The sequence below is a fragment of the Strix aluco genome, chromosome 2 (assembly GCF_031877795.1).
Source record: "Strix aluco isolate bStrAlu1 chromosome 2, bStrAlu1.hap1, whole genome shotgun sequence".
Taxonomy (NCBI): Eukaryota; Metazoa; Chordata; class Aves; order Strigiformes; family Strigidae; genus Strix; species Strix aluco.
The window spans coordinates 45,900,503-45,918,748 of NC_133932.1; the positions used below are offsets into that span (position 1 = coordinate 45,900,503).

At 36.6% G+C, this 18,246-nt stretch overlaps 1 protein-coding gene across 10 annotated transcripts in view; it reads left to right on the forward strand.

The window, feature by feature from the left end:
- DMD (dystrophin) overlaps positions 1 to 18,246 on the forward strand; it is a 1,148,563-nt gene that overhangs the window by 771,111 nt on the left and 359,206 nt on the right. For all 10 annotated transcript variants that reach the window (XM_074814589.1, XM_074814586.1, XM_074814591.1 and 7 more), the window contains one exon: positions 3,662 to 3,770. In XM_074814589.1, the coding sequence (XP_074670690.1) occupies positions 3,662 to 3,770 (109 nt within the window). The remainder of the gene's footprint in view (positions 1 to 3,661; positions 3,771 to 18,246) is intronic.

Consider the following 18,246-nt stretch of genomic DNA (forward strand, 5'->3'; position numbering starts at 1 on the left):
TGAGTTGGTCTTCTGTCATCATTCTTCATGAGTAACTTGCAGCACTGTCTGCTATTTATATATTCCAATATAGACTTTTCAGCAGACATAAAAATCATTTTCTACCCAAAAAGTATTTTGTGGAAGCAGAAGTAATTTTTACTCAGATTAAGGTGTTTTTGAAAAGATATTAGCAAGGTTACAAAGTTAAGCACTCAAAATTTTAGAAAATTCTTGAATTAAGGCTGCTGTGGTGGCCTTGGTTTAGGCTGAACACTGCCTAATTCTGTAACAGGATATAGATAGCACTCATACTGCAAGCAGAAATTCAATACTTGACTCATACTGCTTGTTTAGTTGGTGGCACAGAAGAAAAGTTAAAATTACATGGCCTCTTTAAGAACATTAATTACTTGCATAGCACTGATTGACAACTTTGTAGATTATTTAGGACTCTGAGGCACCTTTGCCTTAGCTTCCTTTTTTCTCTCTGGTTTCCTTAATTGACACAAATCTTCCCATTCTTTTTCATACATGAAGTAGAGGTCCTATAGGCTTGTTCACAGTGCAAGTGTCTCCTGTGCTGCAGAGTGGTATGTGTCAGGGAATTAAAGATATTGGTGCAATTATGTGCATTATATTCTTACATTTCCTAGTGTTTAGCTGTTTATCTTTTCAACCTTTATCATATACTCTCATTGTAGTGTTTTGAATGTGAATTAAATCCCCTTGATTTATATTGACACATACTTAATCTTTTCTCATAGTTATGCCACTGAAATAAGTATATTTTCACACCTTCACTAAGCATACTAAAAGTGCTGATATATTGTAGTTTTGCAACACAGGATTGTAAAAATATTTTGATTGGCAAATGAAATCCTAATATATGCTGATTCAAGAGTCAAGAATGGGATGAGACGTGTGATCCTTTAAGCACTAGCACTTTAATAGTCAGACCTATTCACTTTTGTAAAATGGATTTCATGCTTTAGAAATGCATTTCTGTAAGCTTTTGCAGGTGGTGGAGGGAGAGGTTACTGCTGGTGACAGTGGCAATAGAAAGAACATAAGCCCCAATCTCATAATTAACAGCACTTAAACAGAACAGTTTATTCAGGAAAGGATTTCTGTGGCAGTGGAAGAGCTGTAGTTCCCTTGTGCCAGCACCCATGTTGGGCAGGACAGTAAGTAGTGAGGAGCTAATTTTCATTGCCCTCAGTCTTGCATTTAAAAGACTGCATCATTTCTCTCTCTAAATACTCCTATCTAGTTTTAGTGCTGTCAGTGAGATTAGTTCATGTGTGAATGTTAACCTCACTTAAATTGCAATGGTGTTGACATTTAAAAGAAATCAATAAACCAATAAAAGTGTTCCTTAATGCAACATATTTTGATGTTCACGCTTGTCACCAAAGCTCTAGAGTTGCAATTACAGCAAAATTGTTCTGCTCAAAGAAGTTAACATTTTAATGCAGTCATGCTAATTTCTAGCAGATGCAAGATTGGATCAAACTATAATTCTGATAGAAGAGTTTGGAACTAGCTACTCTCTTATTAGTGGCATAGATGTTTCTTCAGACAACTCTCTTTAATGTCTGTGGTGGGCATGGTTTGTCATTGCTGGAAAGAAATCCCTGGCTCAAATCCACATGAATGATTAAGCAGCTACTCATAGTGAGGACCAATATTATATTTATAACATCCATATCGCCTTTCTGAGCTACTGTGAATATATTGAAAAATGGAGCCAGACTTTGATAGTGTAATCTCTCCAGCTTTTGTTTTTAAGGGCTCTCTGCACTCTGCTGCTATTGTATTAATAGATATTAGAGCAGTCCTTTACATTTTCAGCTCTGAAAGTGGATTCTTGAGCTACAACAGCAAAAAAAAAAAAAAAAGAACTTTGAAATCTGCCATAATATGTGTCAAACATATGTGTTTCTGTGTGTCTGTAATCCACACAGAAATGAGACATATGTGTGATTGTGAATTGTCATATGACAGGTTGCATTTATCATACATACCTGGTTGCTTTTTCTGCCTGGTCCTCATAGTCTATTTTCAAGGAGAATCTCTGATATTCCTGACTTCTGATTTTATTTTTAATGCAGTTTTTAAGCTGCTCTTAAAGATAAAAATTTGCTTTATCCCTGATACAGAATTGTGTCCTTTCTCTCCTGCCCTATCAAAAAGCATTTACACAAAAAGCTGTCCAGAGTTTATACCAGGCGATATTCTGGCGTCCATTGGTGACAGATACAACAGAACTTTGCAGGTTTAGAGTATTTATGGCAAAGCTTAAGGCAAGTTCTAGAAAGGCTCCCCTGACACATCAGAACATAAAATTGTTCTACCTCAGTGTCTCTGTGTGTGCGTGATTTGTGCGTGTACACACTGCAGTTTAATGAGTACTGTTGCCTACCCCTGTCCTATTGACCCCTGTCATCTTAGACTCTAGGTAATTAATGTACCTTTCTTAATAAGCATCCTATTTCCATCATGGCTTTAGATTGTGATTTAGACTATATATCTAATCATGAACTAAAAGCATTCCTGAGTGGCATTGGTACACTGTGCTGCTTTTTGTAGCAGACAATCAGGGAGCAGCTTAAAAAAGAAATGTAGTCTTCATTTTAAGAGTTTAGAGATGCCAGCATAGAATTAGCAATGCTTCAACCTTCTTTACAGTCCTTACAGCAATGAAGAAAGAGGGGTAGAAACAACATTTTCAAGTCTAAATAACTCTCAGGATTATCTGAGGTCTGATGTAATTCACACTCCACACATTTCACTTAGGTTTTCTTTAAAAGTAACAGTTCAGCCATTACCAGTCAGGACTGTGTGCCCACACACTGAAGTCTGTGGCTCCCTGAAGACTCCTAAGATTTTCTTTTTACCTTTTTTTTTTTTTTTTTTTTTTTTTTTAAAATAGGTGGAAGAATGTGTTCTGCATTTGGTATTACAAATCGCAGAGGTTTTACTGACAACTTTTTTAAATACATAATTCACCTTTCTATTTGAATTTAAAAAATGAGCATCTCAGGTTCATGATGATGAAAAACCCACTTCTACAGTACATTAAAGAAGAAGCCATCCTGTGTTCCCTAAAAAGCTGTAAATACCTGCCAATCAGGAAGCAGGGCAAACCAGTGCTCCCTGGGAGCAGGGAGTGGTGGGGGCTCCCCACTGGGCTGGAGGACAGAGTCTCACCAGCCAGGGCACCCCTCCTGCTGCCGCTGGTCAAGAAACAGGGCTGCCCCTGGGTGGAGATCAGGATCAGGCCCGCTGAGGGGAACCAGGGTCAAACACAGCCCCAGGTGTCTGGGCAGGACCATGGGGAGAAGAACGGGCTGAGGTTGGTCCAGGAAGTCGATCTGTGGTCAGGGTCAGGCAGCTGTGCTGGTTCTAGGTTGTCCCTGAGCTTCAGCAGCCAAATTTTGAGGAGGAAAGAAGCTTTCAGGACCCTGACACCATGAAGCTCTTTTGCAGCCCAACGGGAAGGGATTTTACTGATCCCTGTCTCCCATCTGTGAAAATTAATTGCTGTTTCTACCTTTCTGGGGTTTTTAAAATTCAGGTGGTCCATCAGATGGAGAAAAAAGTTAAATGACTTTATTTTACATTTATTAACATCGATTTATGTATTAGAAATTTAATATATTTTAATTTTCTATTCTAGAAAAAATTAGAAGACTTGAATGCTGACTGGAAGGCAATAAACCACTTAATTCAACAACTAAAGGAAAAGCCAGCATTAGGAGCATTTGGTCTTTTCTCTTCAGGTGTCTGTAAGTGCTTCACTATATACATCTTTTGAAATTAATTACAAATCACACAGTTAAAATGAAAATGGCTGGAGACCGTCTAAATTCATTCTGCATCCTTACAAATTTCAGCTTCAGCTTGTGAAGGGGAAGTGTGCTAGTGTGGCATTCAACTTGGTTTTTTATTGTTTCCTTTCTATTTTGCGTAATGCATCCCAGAAGACAAATTAGGTTATGGATTTGATGAAAGGATTGCGGCGTGCTTTTCAAATTATTGCTGTTTCAAAGTCTTGTTTCTTTATTCTATGAAGAGATGAGATGAGATTTTGACTTTCTACATATATATTCATGGAGGAAATACTATGAAAGGAGAATACTTATTTAAATTAAAAGATAATGATGTTACAGGTCAAGTGGATGTAAATTGGTCACAGAATGAAATTCTGAAATTACTTTTTATGATAGAGCAATGAACTGAGACTGTTTCAAGACAAAGCTTGTGTATTCATAGAAAAGGTTGTATGGCAAAATGGTAAGAGTAATTCTGCAGTTAAACATTAAGCCTGTGCTATACATCTCTGGGTGTCTTGAATTCGTTAATCCACACCAAGAGAGTTGATCTCCATTTAATTTAAATTATGTGGACAATATTTATATTAGATTCTTCTCATATGTCTTTGTACCTGCTGGTTCCCTACAAGGATTACAAACTCATTTTTCTCTCCTTGATAAATGGATTTTATTTCCCACTGCTTTCCTTTGAAATGTAGTGATTAAGCATGGGTGGAAAAGAAATACATAATGTAAGCACTGGGTTAAATCTGATTTACTAAAGGCTCTAAGATTCTTTACCTGATATTGAACTATCTCAGTTGTTTAGATGAAGAATGTTACTCACCCGTACAATTTGGAAAGCTGCTCATCAGATGTGGGAGTAGAAATTTTCCCCCCGCAGTCAGATTGCCTGTAACTCAGTCTGATACAGCTACACTAGTCACCTGGGATTTGATTACTTGTAGGATGTTGATCCCTCTTGCTTTTAACATGTATTAATGGGTAGCATACAAGAAAAGCTGAAATTGGAGAATTCTCTACCTTCTACTAGTGACTCTCTAGGACAGAAAAGCAGAAAAATCTTTTTTAAGAGAAGTAAATAATTGCACCATATAGACAGAATCCAGGATATTCAGTACCAGAAGACAGTCCAACTTCTGTCAGAATAACATGTATCAATTCAAGCAAAGCAGATGTCTTGCTTATGACATGTTGAATCTTACTAAATAGGAACTATAATTTAGCTTTAGTCATTTAGAACTGCTGTGGTTCCAGTGGCAATCATTTCAGTTTTCTAAAAAGGGCCAAATACACCTAGTGTTTTTTAAAACTTGTAGTCCAGCAGTATCTTTCCTTTACAGGATTTTGTTCTAAGGCATGCTATAGGAATTCATGTAATGACATGGGGAACTGAAGGAGATGTGTAATCATTTTTTGCTGTGCTGGGTCACTAAACTTGCTGTGTCAGTTTTGCATGTCAGCAGGTTATGTCAGATTCCAGGGGGAGAGAGTGTTGATGAGTTGTGTATTTGCTGTTACAGAGGAAATGGTAATAATGGAACAAGAGAGAGAACACAAGAGTAGTAGTGCAATCGATTCTTATATTAACTCATCTTTAGCTGAAGAATTGCAAAATTACTCATTTGCCTTAATTCAAGATGTAGGCTTTGACTACTAACGTTTCTGGGACTCAGCAGATGGAATTATACATGCAGAAAATGAAAGCACTGGTGTTCTATAAAGGATTAAGCAGGAAGTAAGACTGATTTCCTTTCTATTGCCAAAAGCACTTAAAATTTGAACCTGTGCTTGTAACACTGATTCACATTTTTCTTTATTTGAGTCAGTTTACTGCAATCACATCATTATAGATGTATCACCATAGAACTGTAGAGTTCAGAAGGGACATGGGGAGCCATCTATTCACCTTGCTCAAAGCACAGTCAATTAGCACAGGTTGCTTGGGGTCATGTCCAGTCAGGTTTTGAGTATCTCCAAGGATGGAGGCTCCATAACCTCTCTGGGCAACCTGTTCCAGTGCTTGAACCCCTCTCACAGTAAAAATAAGTTTCTTAATCTATTTAAATAGAATTTCTAGTATTTCAGTTTTTCATGGTGCTTCTCATCCTGTCACTGGGCATCACTGAAGAGAGTCTAGCTCTGTCTTCTTTACTCCACCAATCAGATATTTATACATATGGGTATGATCCCCCTAAGCCTTCTCTTCTCCAGGCTGAGATAGCAGGTTTCTGCAAAGATAGAAAGTGGTATGTGTTGCTAAAGTATTTTTGTATCTCTTTAAAAAAAAGCAGGGGAAAAAAGCAGAGATTGAATGTCATGGGTTTTGCTATAAGTTCTGTAGTTATTTTAACCACATACATTATAGATATTTTTATGGACTTACTTGTCCTGTGCTGCTGATTCTCATGAACCATGCATTGATGTGCATAGATACTCAAACTGGCTGAGGGAAAGCTAGTTTTAGCCAAGCCTCCCAAAATCTAAACAATCTCATTAAAGGTCATTTTTAAAGAAAGATGCACAAAATTATTTTGGAAGGACTCTGTGAAGCAATGGCAGTATCTCCTGTTGATAATTATTCACTTCCTCATTCTATAGAGACTTTTGTGGACATCAGAATTTAATAATGTTGACATCTGTGTTTGAGACCAGGGAATGAAGATGTAATTGGCTAATCTCTACTGCCCTGTCAGGTATCATTTGGTCTAGTCTGGCTGCAAGAACTCAGCCAGAGGGTCTTACTAAATATACCATCTGGTGGCTGTTACAGCGGTAAAGGACCCTGTTTATAATTATTTTTAGGTTTATGTATTACAGTTTCTTCAGCAGAAGCAGCACTAAAAAAGTCCTTAATATCACCCCAGTCCAGTGTGCCCTCGGGCATAATGAACAAGAACTACTTTTCCAGCTCAAAAAGTGTACTTAGCTGAAGGGTATGTCTAAAATCTTAGCAGAGATTGACTTCCAAGACAAGATGATTCGGGAAGGAAATCACACTTGCTGTCTGTACTTGACATGATAACATGAAACTGTGTGAATGTCTCTATCCAAATACCTTGATGCATTGCTTAGCCAGCAGTTTGAAAACATTTTAAGCAGAGAGAAATGTGGTTTGGGAGTGCTTTAACAAGAGGGGCATATTTTAATAGTATCATTAGCATTCATATGACTTCTTTTATACTGAAGTGCTACCACTGTATTTACTTAATGAGTTAGGTGAAGTTATATAGTGCTTTGAAAACTCATGTGAATACATCGTGGGGTGAAAGGCATTCCTGACTTTGGTCCTGAGGAGGACATTTTCCATTATTTGCCTTCATTCATGTAAGAAGTTAGGGAAAAATATTGGCCACTTTCGGTTAGAGCCATACTTGCAAACAACAGTTTCTTAAAAAGGCTTTGTATTTATTTTCAATCATGTTATACCTAAAGTCAGTGACACTTTAAAAATAACTGCAAACAAATACAGCAGAAAATCTTTGTCAACTAATTTTACATTTTGCATGTACAGCTAATAAAATTGTGAGTGGTACATTTTAAACAGTGTACAGTGAATAGTACTTTGTGTACAATCAATTTCAACTTTTTCCCTGAATTTTTACACAAGTTTTTGTCTTTTGGTATGAAATGCCTAGTTTCAAATGAAACAGAAAAATGTATGACTGTGAAATGAAGAAAAAGTAGAATTTGTCACTTTAACCTTTACAAGCTATCAGTCTAATTTTGGAGCACTGTTGGTAGCAGGTCTAAAAAAAAGATAAAGGAAAAAAAAATGGGGTTTGTTTTACAGATTGTAGCAGAGTTAGAGATGCATTTGACAAAAAGGTTTTATATGCAGTTAGTTATTGTATATTTAATAAAATTTGAAGAAAGGTAATACTGTATCACCAGAACTCGTAACATTAATCATCAGCTTTAGGTATCCTTCTTCAAATGCATAAAATCAAAGCTCTTCTGTGCTTTCAGTATAATTTGCTTTGGGAATTGGATTCAGAGACTGCAGGCACAGAGCCACAGACTGGGCTTCCATGTACAGGGAAAAAAAGGCTGTTCAGGATTTAGAATGAATAAAGGAGAATGGGAGAGGAGTGTTGTATCAAGCTGAGTCCATTAGAAGCAAGTTGTAACATGAAGATCGTGAGCTGCAGTAATTTCACCAGCTGATTTAACCAAAAGAGAACTCATTGCTTATTAGCCAATATATTCATCTGGGGCATAGAAAAAAGATTCACAGCAGTCATCTCCAGAGTTTATAATACCTTGAGTTTTGGGGTTTGAATTGAAAGAGTGATATTTGTGGATCTGGGGAAACCAGTGACAACAGAATTTCATTTGCTTCTCCTTTGATATTTTAGTTAAAGGAGTACATTCTAAGGTATGTCTCCTTCTGTTTGGGAAACTTTAGTTTGCCTCTTATTTCTCCATGAAATAAGTCCCTACCTGGACTAGGCATGCTGCTTTGTTCTAGGCTTATAAGATCTTATAAAACAGTTCTTGAAAAATATCAGTAATGTTACTGTCTGAGTATATGTACCACTGTGGCTTAATACAGGAGAAATTCATATGCACTGCTTGGGATGTAGTATAACATAAGAAACATGTACTGGTGCTAGTAAAAATATACAGTTCCTGAGACTGTAGGTATTTGAGGAAAATTAGCAGCAAACAAAAGCACGTATGTGAAAATACATACCTTGATGAAATAACATAAGGTTTAAAATTCAGTGACCTCAGAAGCTGAAAGTTCTGTAGTGCTAGTGTCTGTATTGTATGCATCTGGAATTTTCTTTTATTTTCATATTAAATGCATAGTTGAGTGATCTAGTATTCTCTGTTAGTTCTACGATAGAGAGATGTACAGATTGGGCATAGCAGTATCCTGCATTATGAAGACTGCCCTGTTAAATCTCTGATATGATACTTGGTTTAATATTTTCAGTGCAGATGAAGGATTCTTTGTTTTTGAAACTATAACTGTTGAAATATATTCATTCCATGGATTTCAGAGCTGGATCATGTAATGTCCCACTGCTTCTTTAAAAACAAAAAAACCCATTTTTTTTGAGAGATATTCAAGAGACAGTAACAAAAATGTAAGAAACAAAATGCCAACAACTAGCTTTGGGCAAAAATGCACAATGGATACTACTTTCTTTTCTGTAGTATTTCATAGCTAATGTGCTCCGAAGCAGTCATTGTTTATATATTATACACAGTGCTTGAGTGAACACATATGTTGTAGTTCAGAACTCTTTCTCAGAATTTCCAAAATTCCTTGTGCATTTTATTATGTGCACCTGAAAAAATGACAATATGATGTGTAGTCAGAGGGTAAATTAAAAAAAAAAAAAAAGTACAAATCAGATATTAGAGTGTCTGTATTGTTTATAGTATCTGGCATAGTATAATTGAGACCAAGAATACTCAAAATAATTCCCTGAGGAAGACTGAACAATCTAGGGACGTGTGTCTACAGTGTTTTCAATACTAATGCAAACATGTGTTGGTATTTAAAAATACATTGTGCATAACATTCACCATTGAAAAAAAACCTGTGCTATCAGCTGTTAAAATGTTCGTGTGGGGGACATGGTAGATATTTAATTTTGCAGAAGCATTCTCCACAGAGTTGAACAGCTAAAAATCCACAGCGTGCATCTGTTGTGACAAATAGTTCTACACTGAATTAGAAGGCAACGCTACTGCCAGTAGTCCGTTTTAGTTAACATTAGTTTTAGGACACCAGTAAAGAAGACCTCTAGCATGAGAGTTGCAATAGAGAGAAATATTTTTTTCAATAATGGCCGTGTCTAGAATTGTATAGTTTCTGACACTTGTGCATCTAGAGGAAATGTCTGGTTTTAATATTAGTTATAATTAAGTTTAACTCTAGGAAAAGTTTTAGTAAAACAAAATGCAAGAGATAAAATGAACAGGGAACAATGCAGTAGGAAAGTATCATAGAGAATACCTTGAGTTCTTGAATCAGTGGAGAGCAGTAAGAATAGGCTCTTCCTTAAGTCAGCTAGCCTAACAAAGGTTGCTCACACTCGTATGAAGTGGAATAGTAAAGGAATAGATTGTTGTCTTTACCTTTTATTTTGCTTGCTTTTGGATGAAGGAATAAATAATGGTTTATAGAAATAATTTTAATTTTCTTGGTTTTGAGTCATTTTACTTCAGCAAAGAGGTTCACAGATACCAACCTGAGTTGGCCCTATTATGGGTACATTGCTATATATCTAGTTTTCCCCCATTGTGTTCAGGAAAGAAGTTGCCTGATTATTCCATCTGATTTTCATTAGGAAGCTTTTTCACTTCTAACACATGTGCCACATCCAACAAGTAGCGATATGGCACAAAACTGAATCTGTTACCGTTTGATTGGAGATTTTTCAAGGTCAAGACCCAGTTTCACAAGCAGTTCTATTTTTCAATACAGCTGACATCAGACACAAGCTGAAGACAAACTTGTCTAATAAAGCTTTCAGATTCAATTTTCTCTCTGCATATAGCTTCAGGAATCTCTGGAGGTCATTCACAGCATGTGCTGCAACACCAACAGGGAGAAGTAATGAAAAGAGTCTAGATAAAAAGCTGACACTATGCCTTCAGAGCTGCATGCGTAAAAACATAATAAGCAAGTTTATAAACGCAAATCTCTATGATGCTCAGAATTTCTATCTTGATCTTTATAGCATATCTTGATATAAGGATTTGTTTCTGGATTATCTGACAGGTGAAAAATACATACGAAACATGCCTAAGCCACAAAAGCCTGATTTAAATCAAAAGAAAGAAGGTTACACCTTTATATTTAACATCCTATTTCAGGGGTCTCACAGTAGGTTATTCTTTGAAAGTATCTGTAATAAACAGATGTGACAGTGCAGTTTAGAAAGAGAATATGGACTTTGATTTTTCAGGGCTCAGTTGATTAAATAAAACTCACTCTGGGTTACTACTCAGAATTTTTATTATACCTGTGATGAAATGTAAATCAGAAAACAAAAACAGGAGTTGGCTGCATTGCAGTTATTAAAGACAATATAGAATCTAGGTCTACTTTTTCTATTCTATAACAAGTTGTTGAAAGTGTAGCTATCAAGATCTATGATGTAAATAAGATTAATGCTATCATCAGTCTTTCAAAGGACCGCATTCACCTATTCCATTTTTAAAATACGATCTGGTATTTTCTTCTGAGGAGCAGGCTTTGCAGCTTGTTTTGTTTCATTTAATTTTTTGATCAATAGTTAGTAGCAGCAGGATATACAGGATTCATTTTGATTAAATCCCATGAAATGTAAATGATAGCATACTGTAGAATTCATCAGAGTATTATTGATAACCTATACCAGGTGAGAGCACAGAACAAAGTTATAGTTATAGTTGGTCTTGTTTACATGGCTCACATAACATGGCTCAGGAAGGAATTAAATTAATGTTTATTTTTCTCTAGAATTATATTCAGCACACACTGAAGAATCCAATGTTAGTAATTTTTCAAGAAATGTGGCAACGACAAAATTACATCATTTTTAAAACACAGATAGAATCAAGAATTTGAATTAGTTCATTCTGGAAGATATGGAAAAGGGATTCTCATTAAAGATCCTAACAGAAAAGTATCCATAATAAAGTGGGTTTTCTACCTTAGTTTCTAGTTTTACATCACACACTTTTTCCATGCTTTAAACTCCCTCGGTCTCTCTTCCTTCTTTTGTTACAGTAACTATAATATCTGACTATCCAGATAGCATGGGCTTGCAAATAGCAGTAATCTCCTGTTTCCTTTTAAATAGTAATTAAGTCTATTGGCAACTACATTGTGTGAAAATCTCTCTAATTTGCTAGAATAATAGAAAGTGATAGGTCATTCTGCACACAGTCCTCTTGACTTGTGAGCTGGTCTTTGTTGACTTGTCTTTTTAAAAGAGCAAAGCAATCTGGCTTTTCCTCTGAAAGGAGAAGGGCTCAGTGCCATCCTGGTTATATCTTACCGAGAAATGCAGTAGCTCTGGCATCCTTCCTAATATTTCTGTGGTGACTGGAGCTACCACAGAGTTAGGTCTGCTCTACAGAGAAATAGCCAACCAGAGCACGAGCAAGCGATCATGAGCAGAGTGGGGGCCCCAGGGAATGACTAACCAAGTTTATAATTGCTTCTAACGTTTCTGCTCTAGTCAGAGGGCATGAGATGGTGGCAGAATTGTTCCTTAAACTGTAGAAGACTAAAATGAGGAAAAGATGGCAAATGAATACCTTATCTTCTACTCCAACTAGCAAATTCTTCATTTGTGTTTATATGAAGCTTGCCACTGAAATATCAAACTGCTGTCTTTTGTTGTATCAGTGTGGATTAGCAAGGAACGTAGTGATGGAGATATGGAGGTAGAGATTTGCATTACTGATACTTCCTTCAACAATAGGTTGGTGATCAGATGAGAATTAAGTTCCCAAAGGCAGTTCTTCCTAAGGTGAAACAAAAATAGCTGGAAGAGCAGTAGAGGTTAGTTTGACCTGAAAAGTAATAATTATACAAGTTTTCATGAGAAAACTTGACAAGTGTTTCACAAAGGAGTATGAGGCAAGGTATTTTAACATTTCTGATGAAAGAACAGAAGGTGCTTGCAGTGATTTGAGGAATTACTTTGTCAAAAACAAAAGTGACAATGATGATGTAGCCTTCTCTAGCTTTGAACAACTGGTTTTAATTCTGCAGAATCTTTCTCTCTAAGAATAACGGTAACTTGGAAATTTTTGCATGAATACTGTAATACTGGTAAATTAGCTAATAACTGGACTCTGATTATTTCAAAGCTTCTTCAAACCTGTTCTGATTTTTTTTTTTTTCCACTCCATGGTACCCAATTCCACTGGCTCCTTGGTATTCTGTATCTGTGTAAAATTTTTTACCCTTTTTTCTTCAGAGTTCCCCTGGGCTAGGATAGTAATTTATGCCTGTTAAATCAATTTGTATATCTTACAAAATTAGAAGAGGTGATTTTCATGAGACTGTAAAAGTTGGAGCTGCTGGCAATATGTGTTTTTACTTATATCAAAGAACTAGCTGCCAAAATTCAGTTACATGCCAATAGTGGTGCACTGGAAATGTAAATTGTTGTCATATAGATTGACGTCCAATTGAAAGCTGCATACTAAATCAAGGAACTTGTTACTTTTACTGACAAAAGGAATACTGAAAGGTGCTTGCATCATTTGTGACAGATGTTGTCACAACATTTTTTATAAGGCAAGTATGTGACAGAACTTGATGGAACACCACAACTGCTGTAGTACAAAACATTAATTTTCATGAAACCCTTTTGTAACAACTGCAACAACTGCTTACTCAAAAAGACTGCTATCCTTTGGAAAAAAAAAAATGTTTTGTGTAGAGGTACAAATAATACTGCATTTAAAAAATAAGAACAGAAAAAAGGCTGTTTTCAAAAAAATAATGCTTGACTCCTTGAACTGAAACTCTTCAGACTGCCCAGGAATGATTGTGTGTGTTTCTAGATATTGGAAGACTTAATTAGGGATGCAGGAAAACACTCGAGGGGAAGAGGGAATAAATATAAAAACCATGAAATTTTATTTCATTATTAAAATATTAATTTAAATAACAGCAAAGTGATATTATTAGCTCACTTTCAAAAATAAAAAGTAAAATTGCTTATTGACAGTGTCTTAATATTACCAAAGAGGCTTCTTGTGTTGATTCTGTCTACTACTTCAAGAGATCCCAAAAGAGGCTGCAACATTTTCCTCAACACTTACTTTAGTTAAAAATTTTTAAGAGACAACCAGGTAATTTTATCCTTAAAAATACAAACATATCAGTAGTTCTCATATGGCAAATAGCAGCTCCATTGACTGTACTTTTGCATATGCTGATTATCACTATGTTTTACAGATAAATTAGTTTTAAATTGGTTGCTAGTATCATGGATCTCTTTGGGATTCCAAGTGCTATCGCAGTAGAAAGTTTGTAGCGTTTCTGTTCCCCAAAAGACTGACTCCCTAGATATAATGTCTTCTTAAGGTTTCTTTTCAAAGTTCTCATGAAAAAAGTTCAAATGTTTATGTGTATAAAAAAGGGGAAACCCTTATTTCATGATTGATTAAGAAAAAAGCCCATGTATCATCCTGAAACATGAAAAGTAATATGCATTGAATGCTCTTAACAGTTTTCTTTGTCAAATATAAAACTCTTTATCAGAGATGAAAGTATTTCTAACAGGCCACCATGAATGTGCATAGCAATTTAGTCAAAAGTTTGTATTTACCTTACAAAGAAAATGAGACTTTTGTCCAAAATTTCAATGTGATAATCCATACGATAAATATACAAATCATTTAATATACAGTATGACTTTATTTTATGCAAAACAGTATATGCAGTCTGAACGCCTGTAACCTCTCTGGCCAGACATGAAATCTTCCACATGGAAGAATACACCAAATGAGAAACTAAAACTAGCAGAAGAGGATTTGTCACATTCATAATAAGACATAACAATTTTTAGATATTACGATTCATTTGAATTGAGACAGTCTGAATTCCCTACTTCAGGAAGTTTTTCTTCCTTGCCTTTTAAAACTTATAACATGAGACCTTAAGGGAAGACTCAAATCAGTAATGACAATAGAGGATACAGGGCACAGGTAAGCCAGAAAGAAATTGTTTCTCTCAGCTGTAGATTTCCTGGCACTTCATACCACAATTAAGAAATAAGACAATATTATTTGGGGGAAAAAACCAAACACAAACATTTCTGATTATTTTTGCTTTTGTTACAATAAATAAGAGACATTAGCCTTAACATATGTTCAGTTTATATTATGCCAGTATCTCAGCACTTGAATCAACTTCTACATTTGTAAAAATAAAACACTAGCGGTATGAAAAAATGGTTATTTCTTCTGTAGCAGAAATATTGGTGGCAATGTTGCAGATATTTGTTCAACTAACCTTTAAACTACTGAACAGAAACAAGTAACACACACAATCATGTTTTATATATAGTTTGCATAAACAAGGAAGTTTATAGAAAAGGGAGATTTTTAAATCTTAACCATTAAATTAAATGTATTGTTGGGGTTTTTTTGTTTAGTTTGTGGTTTGTGTTTTTCTTCCCCCCATCTGGACTATTTTTAAAGCATTATCTCAATATTGTAATGAGTATCCAGTGGCAACACGACATAATTTCAGAACATTGTTTTCACCTAACTTTGTAAGTATGTGTTGATAGTTAAATTAGCCTTGGTATTGTAATCAGTGATACTGCTATAAATTGAATCTAGACCACTATGTAGCTAGTATATGAAAGGTTCTTGTGATACCTTTTTTTAGTTTGGTGTCTGCTTAAACGTTACACTCACTAAAAGTGATCCATTCATAACCTAGCCTTTTGCTTTTCAATTTTTAGTGGGCCCATCACTCATCTTGAACTTTGCCTAAGGAAAGGTTCATGGGGAATACCATGACAATGCTATATTACTGAAAGGAGACTGAACTTTGGAGCAGTTTATCTTTCAGAAAGATTTGAACAGAATAATAGGTCCAAGCAGAGAAAGCCTTATTAATGCTACTTCAGTTTACAGACATATATTACAATCATCAATTAGTTTTATACTACCTGCCCCTGCTCGAGTCATAGTCTAGCTAGGATAGAGTACTGAAGTTTTAAAGCTTTTTCTACCGCATGTGGAGCAGTCAGTTGAATGTTTACACACACTGTGCTAGGAATATTTCTGTGTATTATCTACAGTCTTAGCTGATTTGTTTCCAATGCATTCTTGGGCTCACACTATTTCCAATCTGACTTTTAGAGAGCATTTGGCACTGAGAAACTGCTTTACAAGACCACAGAATGATTGAGATTGGAAGGTACCTCTGGAGGTCATCTGGTCCAACCCCTCTGCTCAGGCAAGGTGACCTAGAGGAGTCTGCCCCAGATTGCGTTCAGGAGGCTTTTGAGTATCTCCAAGGATGGAGACTCCACAACGTCTCTGGGCAACATGTCGTAGGGCTCACTCACCCTCACTGTCAAAAAGTGTTTCCCGATATTCAGAGGGAACCTCCTCTGTTTCAGTTTGTGCTCATTGCCTCTTGTCTTGTTCACAGGGCACCACTGGAAAGAGCCCGGCTCCATCTTCTTTGCACCCTCCCCTCAGATATTTATACGTGTTTATGAAATGCTCCCTGAGTCTTCTCTTTTCTAGGCTAAACAGTCCTTGCTTTCTTAGGCTTTCCTTGTATGAGAGATGCTTCAGTCCCTTAATCATCATTGTGATCCTTTACTGGCCTCTCTCCAGTGGCTCTATAGCTGTCTTGTACTGGGGAGCCCAGAACTTGATACAGTACTCCAGGTACTGAGTAGAGGGGAAGGATCACCTCTCTCCACCTGCTGGCAACACTCCTCCTAATGCAGCCCAGGACACCATTACCCTTTGCTGCAAGGGTACATTACTGCTTCATACTTAAGTTGAAGTCCACCAGGACCTCCAGTGCCTCTTCTGCAAAGCTGCTTTCCAGATGTTTGGCCCCCTAGCCTGTGATGGTGCATAGGGTTGCTCCTCCCCAGGTGGGGACGTTGCATTTCCCTTTGTCGAACTTCGTGATATTCCTGTCAGCCCATTTCTTCAGCCTGTCAAGGTCCCTCTGAATGGCAGCACCAACCCTCTTTTCGTGTGTCAGCCACTCCTCCCAGCTTTGTGTCATTTGCAAACTTGCTGAGGGTACACTCTGCCCCATCATTCAGATCCTTAGGGAAGATGTTAAATAAGATTTGACATAGAATTGACCGCTGGGGAACACCACTAGTTATTGGCCTCCAACTAGACTTCTTGCCACTAATCACCACCGTATGGGCCCAGTGGTTCAGTCAGTTTTCAATCCACCTCACTGTCTGCTCATCCGGCCCATACTTCTTCAGCTTCTCTCTGAGAATCTTATGAGAGACAGTGTCGAAAGCCTTACTGAAGTCAAGGCAGACAGTATTTCAAGGCCAGATTGGATGGAGCTTTGAAGAACCTGGTCTAGTGGAACGTGTCCCTGCCCACGGCAGGAATTTTGGAACTAGATGATCTTTAAGGTCCCTTCCAACCCAAACCATTCTATGATTCTATGTTATCCACTGTTTTGCCCACATCTGCCAAGCCAGCCATTTCATCATAGAAGGTGATCAGTTTGGTCAAGCATAACTTCCCCTTGGTGAATCAAGGATGACTGTTCCCAATCACCTTTTTGTGCTTCAGGTACCTAAAAATGGTTACCAGGATTAGTTGCTCTATCACTTTTCCAGGGTTTGAGGTGAGGCTGGTTGGCTTGTGGTTCCCTGGGTCCTCTGCATTGTCTTTCCTGAGGATAGAAGTGACATTTGTTTTCCTCCAGTCTTTGGGCATTTCCCCCAGTCGCCATGATCAATTAAAGTTTATAAAAAGTGTCTTTACAATGACATCTGACAGCTTCCCCAGCACTCATGGGTGCATCCCATCAGGGCCCATGGACTTATTTATGTCCAGTTTGCTGAAGTATTCTCCAACCTGATTCTCTTCAACATGGTTAAGTTTTTAAAATTCTTAACTTCTGTACATGGAAATTATTTTGAAGTGCCTCCTACGACAGCAGTAGTTTCATCAAATAATCCATTAACATTCCACTTTTCAGTATCTTGCATAGAGAGGAAGTATTTACAGAAACTCTTCTCAACAACAGGTCATTATCTTAACTTTTTGCTATGTAGCACAAAGTTAACTTCACCTTAATGTTATTTATGTTACAATGCACGCAAGCCTACTTATATATGATTTATATCACTGAAATTCTTAGTGTGTGGTAGGATCTACCTATTTTTCTGACAGACAGTGACATATGTTCTTATTCCCATTGCGATCCAATATTTGTGAAAGCAAGAGCTTTTTTTTTACACTCAGTGAAAGACATATCAAAACATCTCTCTCTTGTGTTTGGAGAAATTTGGGAAAATGCATTGTACAATAAACAGCTTAGTCATGCTTCTACACATGAAAAGGAGGACAGTGAGAAAATTCTACCAGATCTTTCCTATGACAGAAAAAGATAAGTCTGAGAAAGACTACACTTCAGTTTCTACTATGAATTTAAAGTTGTGATGCTATATATTAATCTAATAATAGTAGCATATTAGAAAATGTGACTTTTATGGTTATTTTTTAAATACAGCAGTACACATTCACTTGTAAGTCTTTTTGTTTTCTCCTAACAGTTTTAAACCTTGACTTTCTACTTTCTTTTGAATCTCTAAGTATTATGGGGTCTTTAGTTTTGGTCCCTCTCTTCATCCCACTGCAGACTATTTTAGATCTAAATTTAAACTAATAATCCCATGAACTATCAGCTTCTCTTTTTTACCTGTATTAATTAAGTTTAGAT